Source organism: Cornus florida, unplaced genomic scaffold (assembly GCF_030987335.1).
Source record: "Cornus florida cultivar Cherokee Brave unplaced genomic scaffold, ASM3098733v1 CherokeeBrave_3.0.0_Hap2_Chr01, whole genome shotgun sequence".
NCBI classification, from domain to species: Eukaryota; Viridiplantae; Streptophyta; class Magnoliopsida; order Cornales; family Cornaceae; genus Cornus; species Cornus florida.
In genome coordinates, this window is record NW_026775571.1 from 94,080,552 (window position 1) to 94,098,288 (window position 17,737).

The window sequence follows — 17,737 nt, forward strand, 5'->3', positions numbered from 1 at the left end:
AATTTTTTCTTGTTACATTGTTAGATCGGAATTTTTTTTACAAGGTTTAATATGCCCCTGAACCAAATTCCAGGTACTATCCCTGAAGGTGAAGGTTTGGGTCTTGGGATGGTTTTAGAATTAATGAGCAAAAGCAGTGTCCAAATCCAAGTTCAATTCAAATTGGGACGAGGTTTTTGTTCTTTGTTTTTTGTTTTTTGTTTTTGTTTTTATTTTTGTATGTATATATACACGTGATATTATATAGAAATAATTCCAAAAAAATGGTATCACAGTTTGGTCTGATTATTTGTCATGGACTAATGGTCCACTAATGTGATGATGAGTGAGTTGAAAATTTATCAACGGAGAAGGGGTTTGTGAAGTTTGACAGGAATGAAATATGAAAATATTGGCAGATAATTCAACCGCGTGTGTGGAGCTACATGGAAATTATGGCGGTGCATGCGTGGTATGGAATGATTACTTCATTGATTCCAACAATTTCTTGATGGGCTTTGCATAAGAATGCCATTTCCCAGAACTAAGGTATGTACCGACACACACATTTCACACATTTTCACTCGCATAATGTTTTTTCTTTGCTAGTTTCTTCAATTAGTCCGTTGGATTCACGTGCAACACAATACAACAAATTGGAGGACCTTCTGGCTAGGAAAAAATATCAATGTTTTAGGGTTGATTAGAAGTATATATACTCCACTGGGCATTTCGAAAGAGTAAAAAGGCAAAACGAGCAGTACAATACTAATTTATGTCAAAATTTTGATTTAGGGGTATTTTTGCAAATGTAAAAAGGTTAGGGGTGTTTTTTTGCACACTTTTTAAAATAGGGGTAAAAGTGTTACGCGAAGTATACTTTGATATTATCTGCACTTGTTCCTTGATTAATTAGTCTACTGGCTTTTAGGTTTAAAAATCATTTTTCTAAACTCCCAATAAGAGAGCTAAAAAATTAAGGGTAATTACCTCCCCTTTAATTAGGATTTTTTTTCCCTGAATTCTTTAATTAGGGTTTATTAAACTTATTTTTCTTTTGTTTTAGATTATTATTATTATTATTATATATATTTTTTCACAAACAACCATCTACGTTGTTAGAGACGGTCAATACTAATGTGATAAATGTTTTTTTTAAAGCACTTTTCTCCAACTCCTATTGTGCAAAAAGACAATTATACCTCAATTTGAAGTGCTTATTTGTTATATGAAGTTAAAAAACTTATTGCATCAACGGTATGGGTTGTTTTATTACACACATGTAACTAGAAGGAAGATAAATGTAATAGTTTAAAGCGTATAATAAATCCTAATTAGAGAGGATGTGAGTGTAATTTATTCAAAAATTAATATATTCTAGTAAATGGCAATAAATCAATAATAATACAAAAATGCAAATAACTTAATTAGTCTTAATTTGAACGGGGCATTGGATTTGGGCACACACGAGGAGGCGTGCGCGTTGATATTATATCAACTTTACACAATTAAACCTTGTTAACAAGGTTAGGATTGGACATTAGGTCTTCCGATCAATTTTAAGTTTATGTCTATCAAGTGGGAGTGGATTATATAAAAACAGAGATACCAACTGTCATATCTTAACGAAAAAAACAAAGAAAATATATAAATATAAGAAAGTAGATGTATCGTGTGGTCCATTCTTTAGACTTTTATGTATGAACACTCACAAACTTGTAGTGAAAATCAATATAATAATCACAATAGTTGAAAACTCGTCGCAAAAAGTTGAGGGAAACTTCGTCTTCACTCACTGTATCATTAGGAGGATTACATCTGTGAACCATGTTAGAGGCTATGAATATCTTCACTGAGCTTTGAGAGATCCTCCTTGGGATCTGCTAATTAATATATATATATAACAGATTTGAACTTTAATGGCGGATATATCAAATGTGACTTTCCTTGACGTTAGCCTAAAGAAACTTTTCTAAATTAATTAAGGATTTTTTTTTTTTTTTTTTTTTTTTTTTTTTTTTTTTTGGGTAATTGTCTGAGATGTGTCCTATTTTTAAATGCCAATTAGTCTCACTTGAAAGGTTAGGCTATCCTACCCTCATATAAAAAAAAGAGTTGTTCATCCAATTTCAATTTGATTATTTATAAATATGAATGGTAATTTTCAAAGTTCAAATGGCCGGTAGGTAAGAGTTGATAGCTAATAGTTAATGACATTTTTTTTTTCCTTAAATTCTTGATCATTCACATGAAATTTTATTGGAAATTTCTTCCACGCAATTCGTGATAGAGGATAAGCTACTTCATACAAAATTTCATGTGCCCCATGCTAGTATGCGTGAAACATAAGGTGAGGTTGCTTTTTATTAATTTGTCAACGTAATAAAATTGATCATTTTATATATTTTAAATAGTTGTAAATTTCTTTTATGCTTGAATTTATATGGATTTGAACCGACCATGAATTCAACTTGATTGGGAAAGGTGTGAATGAAAAAGTGGATGTTAAATTAGACTTGTAAAAGTTTAAAATTTAAGCTGATTTTTCAATGGGTCCAAATTCCAATTAATTTGTGGATAAAAGTGCAAAAGGAGAAGATAAGGAGAGGACTTAAAAGCAAAGTCTAGACCACTAATTTATCTTTTAATCGTCCAATTATCGTCCTTAAGGACCTTTACAATAAAGCAATCTTTTTCCTGATATAACAATACCGTCTGTTTCTATCTTACCTCACTTGTGTCCGAAACTTCTCGCTGTTGTCAACATTGTCACTCTCCTTTTTCCACAAAGCTCAACTACTCTTCCTTGCTTTTCCAGCCACCACTCCACCAATCTCTGCCTTCGCCCGGGCAATATCGCCTCCTCTCACTACCACTCCACAACCCTTTTGCTCTCTCTCTCTCTCTCTGCATCAATATAGCTTTTTTCAACAAGGGTTGTGATCAATATTCAAACCCCATAATTGCGTCCTCTCTTTTAAAACCCATTTCAAGAAGGAAGTTTTCAGCGAAGAAGAAAGTGGGTGTTGAGAGTTTAGTCCCCCGAGGGATGTAAATTGCGAAGCTTTCGAATATATACAGGTATCAAAGTGATTCATGGTTGATTCTGCGTTTTATTTGTTGAATTGCTTGATCTGGTCTTCCTAGTGTTCTACTATTTGTCTATGTGAGCTGAATTTGTAATTCAATTACATATATGTTTGACTTAATTTTTAGTTTAGAACTGGTTAAGAGTAGATCACAGATGCTTGTCTTAGTCAGATCCTTGCCTCTGCAATCTGTATTGAGGTACTTGTTGTCTGCTGGGTAATTTCCAACATTTTGGACCATTTGGGATATGGTAGATCACAGATCTTGTATACCCATGTTGTTTTGGCATATGGGTATGAAATGATAAGAAGGATTAATCTTCCTACTGGATTTGATGTGGAGATTGTAGATTCAGAATCTTGTTTACTCATGTTGATTTGGATGCTATATAAAAGATTTCATCTTCAATTTTTAATCTTTTTGGCAAATATTAAGAATCTAATCGTACAGTACCACCCACACCTTCTTCCCAGTTTATTTTGTTCCCTATATTGCTTTATAGTTGTGTAGCACAGTCTTGATACATAAAAATACAAAATATAATAAGAGGTTTCTTATATGCAAAATAAATTAAATTTGAGTTATATCGTTTTTATTAGGTTTTGCTTCAAATTAAGCGAAGTGCCTATGTTGAACATATAAATTTACCAATTTAACTCATAAAATCAGCTATAATTATGAAAAAGAGTACTTAGTCTTGTACATGTGTCCTTAGGCTTGAGAATTACCTATAATGATATTCATACCTAAGTCCGAGTAACATAGCTAACAGCTAGTTTTTTATGACATCTCTCTCTTTATGTGTGTGTGTAATAAGATTTGAAGAGCAGGAGAATATCTTAAAGTTTGAGTTAATTTTGAGAAAACCACGTTACCTGATAATTAACATATTAGAGTTTTTGTACAGTCGTAGTGTCTTTTTCTATTCTTTTATTATTAGTCCTTGAGTAGATTCTTATTTTCCTTGCAATTGGATTGTAATGTTTTCATGACAAATCCAGGGCAAGAGTTATCATCTCTGTGCCAGCATCAAGCCCCAATATGGAAAGATGTGCGACATAATAATTATTTTTCCCAGCCTTGTGGGGTGGCCAGAATCAATTGCTGATGCTAATAGGTAAAAGCAAATGTCGATTGTTGTCATTGTCGCGATATCAACAGTTTTGGGGATGCTTTTCTCTGGTGTCATTGGTTGGTATATTTGTCGATTAAAGAACGCTACAAAGAAAGGTAAAACACCTTTACAATTCTATTATCTGTTCTTTCAAATGTATAATCTTAAAGCCCATGTTTTTTAAATCCCAGCTGATTTATTGGTGTGGAATTCTTAACTGAAGAGTCAGTCATTGGTTCCTTTCTATGTCTCTCCATGTATTTTCTATTCTGGACAATATAATAGAAATCACTGGACAGAAAATTAATGGAGACAATGCCATTCCACATTGATACAATCAATCACATAAATTTTGGAACTTAATCTAAATTCATTTTTTTCCCGTTCTGATTTGGGAAATTACTAGATGAAAAAAAATCATTCTTATTTATGTAATTCATTAAATTCTCCATGCTCCTAACTATCCTGTAATGCTAGAAAGGACAAAACTTTTCCTCACAGCATTTGCTTTGATAATAAAAACTGTCTAGAAACACTATTTACCAAAGTATTGGGGTTCTATCATCCCATTACTTCAGTTCAGACAAAGTACCATTGGTAATATGTATTTCCACGCTTATATATCATAAAAGTATGATAAAGGTCACAGTAGTATTTCCACGCTTATATATCATAAAAGTATGATAAAGGTCACAGTAACTAGAAGTGTGTACTCCCTATATCAATGAGAGCACTCTCTATATATTAGTACATCGGCTAGAACCCATTTTTATATTATCTTGTTTGCCTTGTGAATTTCCTATGTAGCAGTGCAACAGGAAAACAATCCCTACAAAGATTGTAAAGAAGAAAGTCAGGAGGGCGACTTTGAATTACCTCTTTTGGATATGAGTACCGTTTATGCTGCTACTAACAAATTCTCTTCAGAAAATAAGATTGGACAAGGTGGTTTTGGCCCTGTCTATAAGGTAGGTCTCCACTTTATTGCATACACAAGTTAAGATGAAGCGGAAAGGAAGCAAGATTTTTCCTTTTTGTATTATAATATTTCTTTTTCTTTTTCTTTATATTTTTCCTTTTAGCCCAGATGTAAACTTAAGACCTATCTCAACTCCATCCTCCCCTTTATAATTATATTTTATTTTTTCTTATTTTTTTTTCTTTAGGGTGAATTGCCTAATGGACAAGAAATAGCAGTGAAAAGGCTCTCACAGAGTTCTGGGCAAGGTCCCAAAGAATTTAAGAATGAGGTTATCTTGATTGCAAATCTTCAACACCGCAACCTCGTTAGGCTCCTGGGATGCTGCATTCAGGGAGAAGAAAGGATGTTAATCTATGAGTACATGTCCAATAAAAGCTTGAACAATTTCATATTTGGTTAGTCTCTTTGTCATTGGCGTTATATACTTAAATGATTGTCTCTATCTTATTCGTAAATAAGATCTATAAAGTTTATAGAGACATTTGAAGAATAGAAGTTTCAATTGGACTTTCTGTCAGATGAAACCAGAAGGAAACTATTATCTTGGAAGAAGCGCTTCAACATTATTATGGGAATTGCACGAGGTCTTCTTTATCTTCATCAAGACTCGAGGTTGAGAATCATCCACAGGGATTTGAAAACTAGTAACATCTTACTAGACGGAGAGATGGAACCCAAAATTTCTGACTTTGGCATCGCAAGAATTTTTGGAGGGGAGCAGACAGAGGAAAAAACCAAGAGAGTAATCGGAACATAGTAAGTGGTCTTTTAATATATCAAAAATAATATTTTAGTGGGTGCAAATGTTTAAAATCTTGTTTTGGCTTGCAGTGGTTATATGTCGCCAGAATATGCAATGAGGGGTCACTTCTCAGTGAAATCAGATGTATTCAGCTTTGGTGTTTTAGTGCTAGAGATAATAAGTGGCCAGAAAAATTGGGGATTTTGTCACCCTGAGCATGATTTCAACCTTATAGGACATGTAAGTGTAGAAACAAGAATATTTCTACTCTCTTCTATGGTAAGCTTAAGTAAATATTTTACGTCATTTTCTGCTATTACTAATAGAGAAACTGAATTGGGATTGCTCCAGGCATGGAAACTATGGAGTGAAGAAAAACCCATGGAACTAATGGATAAAGTATTGGAAGAGTCATTTTCCGTAAATGAAGTTCTTAGATGTGTTCAGGTAGGCCTTCTGTGTGTGCAGCAACGACCAGAAGACAGACCATCAATGTCTGATGTGGCTTTTATGTTGAGTAACGAAAGCACATTGCTACCTCAACCGAAAGAACCTGGTTTTTGTATGGAAAGTTCTTCCATAAAGATTGATTCATCGTCAATTGGGCAAGACTCTAGTACTCACAATGAGGTTACTCTTACAATCTTGGACGGACGATAATAATTTATTGTATAAATATCGAAAGTTAGGCGTGTACCCAGTTCCTTTTTCCCAGCACCCTTGATTAGTAGACCAACACTGGCCTTTTTGTCTTATAGTTGCTGTCCTGTTTTCTTTTATATGAAAATTGTTTAGTGTGTCGCCGTTATTGAGCAAATTATGAACATTCAAAATTTACCTACACAACCAAGTATAGAGGTTTCATGTCGAGGGGCAAAATCCGGCATATCTATAGCTTGGCCACTACTTTAAAGTCCTCAGGAAGTATATTTTTGAATACTGGTAGGAAATTTGGTTTAGACAGAAACAAATTTGTGGATTTTTTTCTTGAATTTGCTGAACTTCCTTTGGGATGATTTAAGTAAAATAATAGTTCCAAGGATAGTTTTTATGGTACTGCAACTTATGGGAGCCTGTTTCTTCTGATTCTGTAATTGATTCTTTGCTCCGAGACAGCTAATGCTAATGCTTGTTTAAGTAGTCAACTAAAGTCTGTCTATGTGTATCTGTTGTATAAATATTAATTGATCTGCCAAAAGAGAAAAAATGTAGGAAATAATTGCTTATTTGATTCTGTTTTTATAACATTTTCTATTTTAGTTCAACATGTAGTTTGGTTGAGTGTTTTTCGAAAACTAATTATATGAAACAGAGTTGAGAGTTACATTATTTTTCTATTGGAACATTTTTTTCTGTTTTATTATTCTGAAAAACTAGTTTCTGATCTTTGCAAAAGGAGGTCAAAAAGATGGTATATAATTTGTTTTTGGAACAGGAAAGTTTGGTATCTCAATTCATCTCAAGCAAACAAAAATTATGATCATTTCACTTACGAGGGCATATGACCAGGTTGGGTAGTTTTCTCGTGTTACACTTTGCAACGGTTTTTGCTATGAATTTTAGTTTAGTAAAAAAAAATTAAAATTAAAATTAAAAAATTAACAAAACCATATTTGGCTATTTTGCCTGTTAAGTTTTAATGTAAATACAAAATATTGATATGTGATGGTGACTGAAACAGAAGGTCTCCTGGCAAAATATGCTGCTTTTTACCTATTTGGGAAAACAAATTACCCACTGCACTGTCATATATATATATATATATATATATATATATATATATATTTTCCTGACCAGAACACTACACTGTCATATACTGTCCTTTAAAAAGCACAATTTTGAGAACAGTCAGTGGTCAATCAATTCAATACCTGAAGTACATCTAAAAAAAATAAAAAAATAAAAAATAAAAAAAAATCTGCAAAAGGCATATTAGGCTTCCTCGAACTCCATAAAAGATTGAGCCGTACGTATGGTGTTAAAGCGATCGTGACTCTTATATATTGTCAAGATTTTTTAAATATTGACATTTTTTTTTTTTTTCGACATAGAGGTAGTATTTATTTTCAACACAAATACATAAACTTTTTTTAAAAAGATATATATATATATATATATATATATATATATGAAAAGTAGAGAGAGGAAGGAATTATAACACAGAGGATCGGCGGATCTTCTATCCTTAAAATAACATTAGTTTTAAAGTACAATCTGAGAGCAATCTCATCAATAATACTATGCGACCACTCTCACCTGATCACTACCCTTCTTGAGAATCCTTTGAGTGGGGTTTGTCCCAAGTTAGACCAATACAGACATCATCTGATCTATTCCAATCTAAGAAGCTCTATAATTGGATGAGAGACATGGGTCGGACAAGTTACAATTGTAATAGATCAGACTCACTTATGCAACTAATGGCTCAAGTGGGCCCTATATTTGCCACGTGGCATCAAAAAGGTAAACAATTTAACATAAATGGCATTTCCCTTAAGAAAAACTTTAATTCTCCAAAATTTACATAAAATCACTCATCAATTAAATATCAACACATAGTGATACATTTTATTGAAATAGGGAAAAAAAAAAAATTAACACCCACTAATTATATATATTTATATATATATAACCCAAGTGAAACTATGTATTTTTTTTTTTATGGAACAAAATATAATTAAATCATAATAATAATAACACTGTTTGGATATAAGAAAAATTTTCTCATAAAATAAATGTATTTATACTTATACGTGTGACAAGATATAAATGATTAATAACATTCACACTAACCAAAATTGGAGAAGTGAATTATACCATAAATTAGTTTCTCTCTCTAGTCAGTTAGATTGTACTTTCCTGATTAGCAAACACCAAAACTCAAGAAACGTTTCACACAGAAATCAACAAGAAGAGAAATCTGCATTGGTAACGCCCACAAGCCTTAACTTCTACCAGCCAACATGGATGCTCTCTCTCTGTTACTTACAGTCTTTCATATCTGTATATCTGTAATCTCACACACCACCATTGCTGCAACACACACACTAACTCCATGTCAAACCCTCACTCATGGCACAACACTAGTCTCTTCCAACCAAAGATTTGTACTGGGCTTTTTCAGTCCTTCAGGGCACGCACATATCAGTTACTTGGGCATATGGTACAAAGACATACCACTCACAGTGGTATGGGTTGCCAATGGACACAAACCATTGAAAAGTTCAGATGCAAAGCTAGAGTTAGATTTTCATGGCCATCTTGCACTTAAAGATGGTTCAAAGGGCACTGTCTGGAGCTCTTTGCCTGCAAAGAAAGCCGAAAAACCTATCTTGGAACTTCTAGATTCTGGTAATCTTGTTGTTAAAGAGGGTAAATTTAAGTCTGAAGGAAGGTTTAAATGGGAAAGCTTTGACTTTCCATGTGACACATTGTTGCCTGGAATGAAGCTAGGTTGGGACACGAAAAGTGGTCGAAAATGGTTTATGAGCTCTTGGAAGACAAGGGATGATCCATCACCTGGTGGGTTCAAATTGAGCTTGGAACAACCTCAATCACCACCTCAATTGGTGCTGAAAAGGAATTTGACTAAGCAATCTAGGTGGGGTCCTTGGGATGGCAAACATTTCAGTGGCACCAATGCTTTCAAGACTAACCCTGTGTTTAAGATCATCTTCAAATTCGATTCTGATCAGGTTTGGTTTACATTTGAGGTCTTAGATGAGTCAATTTTGTTGAGGTTTGTGGTGTCCCCATGTGGTAATGTTCAGTTCCTAACCTGGAAGAATCATACTAGGAAGTGGATTACAATGTTGACACTCAATAAGGATGGTTGTGACCGGTATGGCTTGTGTGGGCTTTATGGAATTTGTTATGTGGATGATCCAAGCTGCCGGTGTTTAGAAGGGTTCAGGCCAAGTTCACCCTGGGATTGGAGTAGGATGGATACCTCGGGTGGGTGTAGGCGGGAATATAGGTTGAATTGTAGTGATGGGGATGGATTTTTGAAATATGGGGGATTGAAGTTGCCTGATAATTCAACTTCATGGGGGAATTTGAGCCTGAAGGACTGTGGAGAGAAGTGTTTGAAGGATTGTGCTTGCATGGCTTATACTAACATGAATATAAACAGAAATGGCAGTGACTGTGTGGTCTGGTTGGGTCACTTGATTGACATTCGGAACTATCCTCAAGGCAGGGATGAGCTTTATATACGTGTGGCACGTGGCGAACTAGGTATGCATGCTTAAATAGTTCAATTATGGCTTTTATTTCTTTATGTTTGTGTTGTTAGGTCTATAGTTGTGTTATGGCTTTTATTTCTTCCTGTTTGTGGTGTTAGGTGTTGCTAGTATGCTAATTTAGTAAGTAGTCCACTGAGCAGACACACGCCATAAATAACGTCTCCTATAGCACACTGTTTAGTTCCTAACACTAGCTGCAGAACACAAGCGTTCACGAGCACACACTGTGAACCTCCCTGTTGGGACAGAGGTCAACCTGAAACGCCATTTGATCGGCTCTGATGAACTGGCTCTGCAGTATATGGAATGGTTGGTTGCTTTCATTACAGAACCAAGCAGCTCCTTGGACAAGTAGCACCAGGAAAGTTGTGGAAGCAACCAATAATCCAGTTAACATGAAACATTACACCACAATGTTGAGAGCATATGCATTCACAAGCACACACTGTGAAGTTTATCTGTTGACTTGCAGTTGATTTAACTAAATGAGATATTGATACAGAAAAACAGTAACAACATTTGTACAGCTTTTGCTTGCTACTATGGCAATCCAAGTGCACCATGTTCAAGTAGTGCATGAGAAGTGTAATACCTAACATAAAAACTAATCATAAGTAACTTAACTCCCATAGAATGGAAACCACCTCACATGAACTTGAGTACAACAACCTAGTACGGCTCCTGTTGATTGAGGTGTAAGATCTGTTTGGACTCCAAATGTCAGAACAGCAGGATTCTGCTTAAATCCCGGAGTTGTCCTTATTCTTCTTTGGCATATTGAAGTAATGCAGCATTTACGTAGCATAACGGTGTACAAGGAAACATCACTTTAATGTTATTTATGTGACGCAAGAATAAATTTAAGTATCCCTGCAGGGTTATAACTAATTAGGAACATTTCATCTATTTCTTTTTGTCGTATACTAATTGTCGCAATTGTGCATGACAAAAGCAGCAATTGTACACGAAAAATGTGGTGTCTACCATGTAGGTGTCTTATAGAATCCGAACCCTTATCTGCACCAGTATCTCATACTTCATACATATGAAAGAACCAATGTGTTACGAAATGGACACAAATTCAAGTAAAAGCTGCTTTTTGGTTTTTTGACCTTAACTAGAGTATGTTGCCTCAAATTAGTATCAATCAGGTTGCTGCATTTTCCTTGCTGGAAGGGATATGGTTATCTGCTTTCATTCAATGTTTGTTTCCTTTAGCAGACCTTGTTGATGAGCTTGACTGTTAAATAATATGGTAAAATAGGATAGTAGGATGTGCATTCAATCTGAATAATTGTGTTTATATCCTGCTTTATCGTTCTTCTTTTTCCTTTATTTTTATTTTATTTTTTTTTTTCCGGAACTCAGTGCATGTCACGTACTGGGACATAAATAACATTTTGTTTCTGCGATTGATATGATCTTATTCACAGTCATCTGAGGTTATAGCTGAAACATTTGGCCTTAGGCAGGATAACTGACATAGTTGGATCAGATCTTTATATGCCGTGGTCTGATTAGGTGATTCTTTAGTGAGACTAATTTAACACACGTATTAAGATCTTTTTGGAAAAGTGATCAAAAGAAAATGTTGCAATAACTTCAAGTCAGATTTGGTTTTGTGATAATTAGGAGCAGTAGATATTCAATCCTTAAAAAGGTTCCGCAGGTATGCTAGAGAATGCAATGGTTTATCCTTTTGAGGTTGCTTTTGAACCTTGGCAACCTATATGTATACTTAAAACTTATGAAGCAAAATGATTGATATTGTCAACCTGTTGTCTGACCAGAGTTGATTGCTTTTGCTGAGAAGGAGAGACAAAGGATTATGATCGCCTTTATCCTTTTATTAGTGACTTCTGGGACAGTTATCTTGGTTAATGTTTGCAGATTAATTTGTCAGATAAATAGGGCAACGAGACCAGGTAAAAAACTTCATTTGCATCCTTACTATATTCAGTTTTTTGTACTGTTTGATCCAATCACAAAAGTTACTGAAACACAGTTGATTTTAGGAGTGGTGTCCCTGCCTGAAATTTCACTCTTTAGTTCTCTTCATGCTCTATCTATCCTCCTTTTATGCATTTCAATTTGTAGAGTATAGCATAATAGAGAACATCTTTCCATCTATATTATAATTTTTGGAAATTTCATTTGAGTGCCCTTACAAAATAGAGCACAGTGAGCACTCTCACTTAACAAAATAAAAAATAAAAAAAAGTAAAAAAAATAGTATTCATTGAGGGGATTCGTTGAATATTCCATGTTTAGTTGGTTAACAGTTTAAAGGAAAAAAAAAAAAAAAAAAAAAAAAAAAAAAAAAAAAAAAAAACCCTTCTTGTCCATACTGCATTTGCATTGATGGCAAAATCATTCCTGGTTTCAACTACAACTTTTTCTTCTGCGTGCAACTCAGCTCAAAAAAGCCCTATCCGAAGCATTTGGTGTTATGGGGAAAAAATTACTTACTATTATACAATAAGACTCTGTTATGGTCACTGATCTATAAATATTCGGGCTTATTAATCTTAAAACATTTCATTGAACTTCATTTAGGCTCATCAGAAATGTCAAAATTTTTATACACTGACTAGAGCAACAGTTTTGCACGAGCAGATGCTAACCACTCCCTATATGCTACAACATAAAGGTAGTACAATTTTTTCTCTTACAAATTCTTTACATACAGCTCAACAGGAAAACAATCCATACAGCGATTTGAACATGGAAAATGCGGTGGGGGACCTTGAATTCCATCTTTTCGATCTAAGCGCCATTACTGCTGCTACTGACAACTTCTCTCTCGAAAATAAGATTGGGGAAGGTGGTTTTGGTATTGTTTATAAGGTAATTATCAATTGGGCAACAAAATACCATTTTAAGGTAAAGAGCCAAGGACAGAAGAGGAAGAACGAAATAGCTTTTGGTTTGTATTACTAACATTTACTATGATACTCTCTGTAGGGGGAATTCCCTTCTGGACAACTAATAGCAGTAAAAAGGATGTCACAGAGATCTTCTCAGGGCCTCCAAGAGTTTAAAAATGAGGCAAGTTTGATTGCCAAACTTCAACACCGAAACCTTGTTAGGCTTTTGGGGTGCTGCATTCAAGGAGAAGAAAGAATGCTCATCTATGAGTACCTGCCTAATAGAAGCTTGGACCAATTCATATTTGGTATGATAGTCTAACCTTTAATATCTTTTTCATCAATTAAATTTTATTTGGTTACAGCATAAAAAATAAATCGTTCATTGGAAAATAGAAGTTTGATTGGACTTCAACACTATCATATGCAGATCAAGCTAGGAAGAAACTATTGTCTTGGGGGAGGCGGTTAGACATCATTGTGGGGATTGCGAAGGGACTGATTTACATTCATGATGATTCAAGGTTGAAAATAATCCACCGAGATCTTAAAACAAGTAACATATTACTGGACAGCCAAATGATGCCCAAAATTTCAGACTTTGGCGTAGCAAAAATTTTTGGTGGAAATGAGACAGAGGAAAGGACCACTAGAGTAATCGGAACACAGTAAGTACTCACAGACCTTAAAAAAATCCATGATTCTAAAGTTAATTTTCTTTTACTGGCATGCAGTGGTTATATGTCTCCGGAGTATGTGATTAACGGTCACTTTTCAACGAAGTCAGATGTGTACAGCTTTGGTGTTTTAGCATTAGAGATTGTAAGTGGCCAAAAAAATTGGGGATTTCAGCACCCTGATCATGACTTCAACCTTTTGGGACATGTAAGTATACAAATACATAAATCTACTTTGTCCTCTAAGTTAGTCTCAAATTCTATATTCTAGTTTCCATATTGTGTTATGACATAAAAGTGACTAAAATAATTGCTTCAGGCATGGAAACTGTGGAATGAAGGGAGGCCTCTGGAAATAATAGATACATTGTTGGAGTCATTTTCTAAGACTGAAGTGCTTAGGTGCATTCAAGTGGGGCTGTTGTGCGTGCAGCAACGCTCTGAAGACAGACCGGCAATGACAAACGTGATATGTATGCTGCGAAATGAGAGCACAAGTTTACCGGAACCCCAAGAACCTGGTTTTTTTACCGGAGGTTCTTCCATGAGATATGGTTCGTCATCAAGGGGACAATTGCCCGAGACTGACAATTCCTTAACCATGACAACTTTAACTGGCCGGTAGAAGGATGTGACGAATAGACTTGAAAATATAGTAATATAGTTATATAGTCGCATAGCTCCGCAGCCTATTTTATATAGGAAGCAGATTGAAAGCAATATGTATTACAGTTAAATGTGTGACATTTGGATACTCTACAAGGCATTGACTGAATAGAAGTTCCATTTAGGAAAACACAGTATTCCATATCCATACTCAGTCACTTCATTTCATATTATCACAATAATAAATTCAGAGTTGAACTGGAAAAACTTTTATCTATTCAGAAAAGTAGTTGGAATGTCTTTGAGTGTAGCATACTAAATTACTTTGCTAGGTGTTCAAGAATAAAAATATATGCATTCAATTTCATAATATGCCATGTAGTATTTATTTATGCAAATGCATAGCATGTTTCTTCCACTCACTCACCCACTCTTTGAGCACTTCTAAAGTTTAATTTTTGTTGTTTCAGTTTCATTGAGAGTTTCTATTCTTTATCACAGTAAAGAAGTTTCATCTCTGTAATTTCAATTCCGTATGTTATTATAAGAAATTAAGAATACAGATTTTTTTTTTTTTTGGTTGAAGGGTGATTTGTCTCTGAATATAAAACTATTCAGAGGTGCTAAAGGAGTTGCTATTTTGATGCTTACAAGTAATCTTGTTCTAGTGTCTTCCTTCTTCTAGAGAGTCAATGCCCATCTCTCTCAGTTTATCCAACAAATACCAGGTTTTAATACTATCATGTGTTCAAGGGGACAATATGACTGCTGGTACACACCACTTCTGCATCATGATACTGACTTTTTAAATATCTATTGATTTTTGCATTTGATCATATCAAATATTTGGTTTTGATAATAACATTACTTCCCTTGAGACAGAGCTGTGGCGCAACGGTAAGATTTCACGAGCTCGAAATAGAAAACAGCATCTCGGTCTCCCAGTGCAGAGGTAAGGCTTCTACATTCAACCCTCCCCAAATTCCGTAGTGACGGGAGTCTCGTGCACTGAGTTAAATTACTTCCTTTGTGACAAAGTTTTTTCTTTCCAGAAAAGGGTGTATGTGTTCAAAAGATAATAATTGGACAATAATGTGAGTCTCGTGCACTGAATTAAATTATTTATTTATGACGAAGTTTATTCCTTCAGAAAAGGGTGTATATGTTCAAAGGATAATAATTGGACAACGACATTCATGAGATATAATCACTTGTATTCATACTTTCAAACCTCTGAATCTATTATATAGCAAGTTTAGCAACCTACACGTATGCTAATATTAAATGTCTATCTTATTCTTTATAACATCATGCTTATGCAAGCATATATCATGAATTAGCATATGTGTAGGTTCCTAATACTAAAATTTCAACCACACACTCAAAATTAAGAAACAAAATTCACATATTCAACTTTCTGTTGGAAACGGGGGCATTAAAAACATAAACTTTGGATAAGATTTGAAATAGATTCCGTTAATAATTTTTTACGGATCTCTAGACAAGCGCGTTTCTCTCCGTAAGGAGATGAATGTGGTATATTTACTTTCTGAAATCCGTTTCCGGATGAATGAGAAATTAGCTCCAAAGTGTGGTGTTTTGATAAGCCTAAATGGGTATGCAAAATGTGGGAAGTGTTTGTCCCACATGGAAAAAATGTTGAAACAAATTGAAATTTAAATAAGCTGAGTTTAGGATTTGGGCTTGGGCTTGGGCCTAATTGTAAAGTCCAGATTATTCTTTTTTTGGAATTTTGGATTGGGCCTAATTTTGGGCTGGGCTTATTTAAATGGGTTTCACAAATGAGTAGGGTTTTTGGGTGGTTGGTTTTTTGAATTAAAAAAACTACTTTTTAGTTTTTCTAAAAGGTTACACCTTTTAAATTAAAAAAACCATATTTTAGTTTTTCTAAAGGGTTACACCTTTTTAATTAAAAAACCACTTTTTAGTTTTTTCAAAAGGTTACACCTTTTTCCAAACCATCATGACCCATGGTTGCACCCACTCGAAAAGGCACATTGTAACCTATTGGAATGGATGTGTCTATTGGTGAACAGACACCATGTGAACCATTGCAACCTATTGGAATGGATGTGTCTATTGGTGAACAGACACCATGTGAACCATTGCAACCTATTGGAATGGATGTGTCTAATGGTGAATAGACACCATGTGAACCATTGCAACCTATTGCAATGGTTGTGTCCAATGATGAAAAGACGCACCCCATCCGAAAAGGCATTTCTATTTCTATAAATACCCCCCTTTAGATCATTTGCAAGTCGTTCATTTTCATTTTCTTCTATCTCCCTCTCTAGACTTGAACCCAACCCAAGTGGGTTCAAAGTGGTCCGAACCACTTAGACCCTAATCCAATTTCATTGAGCCATATTAAGATTGGTCCGAACCATTTGATTCGAATTGCACCCTATTCAGCATTTATATAGCATAGATACATTTTTGAGTTAGAGAGAGTATTACACGGAGAAGGTTCGCCGTATCCACGAGTTTGTAGTGCTGCTACTGGTGGATGTAGACCGTTGTATCCTGGGAGATAGACGCCACTGAGTCCGTTAGCACCATAGCGGGGCGAATCTGTCTTAAGGACATAGTATTCAATACTAGCCTCGGTCCAGGTTCTTTATTGATTATTATGATTTTATTAATTTATTTTGCATATTTAATTAAATATAGAGTTGCATATTTAATTAATGATTTCTTAACATATTGTTAATTATCTAATGACATATTAGTATAAGATTTGTTATATCTTAAATATCACATGAAGCATATATTTTTCCAACAATCTTAAGACAGATTCCTTCCTTGCGTAGATTTTATTATATGTTTCTATTTAAGATATAAACAAGTAGATATTATACTAATAGTTGAGATATGATAAAATAATGTTATATACATTATTATATGATAATATGTTAAATATTAATGCATTCAATATTATGTGAAATTGAAGCATGTTATATAAGTGGATTATTGAATTATTCAATTTTGATTGAATTATTTACTTTTGTAATATGATATTATGAAGTATATGACATTACCTTAAACATGTATCAACTAGAGGTGAAAAAAGATACTTCATTACTTTTATCATTGGTTGCACAAGATAACGTTATGTGTATTTGCCACAAAGCAAAGATGAAACCTTAGAAATGTGACACCATATGAATTATAAAAAATTCGAAAACCTTCTTATAAATTCTTAAAAATGTGGGGGTGTCTAACTAAGGTTGTACTTTCTCCTAAGAAAGTTAAAGTGAGACCTATAATGTGGCAACCTTGTGGGGGGTGTGCCGTGGGCGGGTGCAAGAGGCACTGACATGTTATCACATTGAGCAAGTTATAGGTGCACAGTCCCACACCACCTACGTAAGGGAAAGGTAAAGTGATTTTATGTAGTGGTGTTATCTCCAAT

The 17,737-nt window shown here is 34.5% G+C and overlaps 2 protein-coding genes across 3 annotated transcripts; both read left to right on the forward strand.

Moving 5' to 3' along the window:
• The first annotated feature begins 2,665 nt into the window (after positions 1–2,665).
• LOC132306965 (G-type lectin S-receptor-like serine/threonine-protein kinase SD1-1) lies at positions 2,666–6,969 on the forward strand. Of its 2 annotated transcripts, none has more exons than XM_059804589.1 (7): positions 2,666–3,060; positions 4,071–4,299; positions 4,991–5,151; positions 5,350–5,560; positions 5,684–5,921; positions 5,997–6,147; positions 6,259–6,969. In XM_059804589.1, the coding sequence occupies exons 2-7, from the start codon at positions 4,197–4,199 to the stop codon at positions 6,565–6,567; spliced, it is 1,173 nt and encodes a 390-aa protein (XP_059660572.1). In that variant the 5' UTR covers positions 2,666–3,060; positions 4,071–4,196; the 3' UTR covers positions 6,568–6,969. The 2 variants fall into 2 exon arrangements, with proteins under 2 accessions (XP_059660572.1, XP_059660580.1); XM_059804597.1 differs by having other exon boundaries at positions 2,676–3,060; positions 4,994–5,151.
• Positions 6,970–8,870: 1,901 nt separating this feature from the next.
• LOC132277779 (receptor-like serine/threonine-protein kinase SD1-8) lies at positions 8,871–14,320 on the forward strand. The gene is made up of 10 exons (XM_059779629.1): positions 8,871–10,143; positions 10,250–10,258; positions 10,352–10,502; positions 10,654–10,720; positions 11,273–11,354; positions 12,841–12,998; positions 13,116–13,326; positions 13,449–13,686; positions 13,753–13,903; positions 14,015–14,320. The coding sequence occupies exons 1-10, from the start codon at positions 8,871–8,873 to the stop codon at positions 14,318–14,320; spliced, it is 2,646 nt and encodes an 881-aa protein (XP_059635612.1).
• Positions 14,321–17,737: the final 3,417 nt, after the last annotated feature.

Coding starts and splice junctions, on each gene's coding strand:
- LOC132306965 (XM_059804589.1), top strand. CDS start 4,197: ATGTCGATTGTTGTCATTGTCGCGATATCAACAGTTTTGGGGATGCTT. Junction 5,922..5,996: donor AAGAGAGTAATCGGAACATA/GTAAGTGGTCTT, acceptor TTTGGCTTGCAG/TGGTTATATGTCGCCAGAAT. Junction 6,148..6,258: donor ATTTCAACCTTATAGGACAT/GTAAGTGTAGAA, acceptor GGATTGCTCCAG/GCATGGAAACTATGGAGTGA.
- LOC132277779 (XM_059779629.1), top strand. CDS start 8,871: ATGGATGCTCTCTCTCTGTTACTTACAGTCTTTCATATCTGTATATCT. Junction 12,999..13,115: donor GTTTTGGTATTGTTTATAAG/GTAATTATCAAT, acceptor TACTCTCTGTAG/GGGGAATTCCCTTCTGGACA. Junction 13,904..14,014: donor ACTTCAACCTTTTGGGACAT/GTAAGTATACAA, acceptor TAATTGCTTCAG/GCATGGAAACTGTGGAATGA.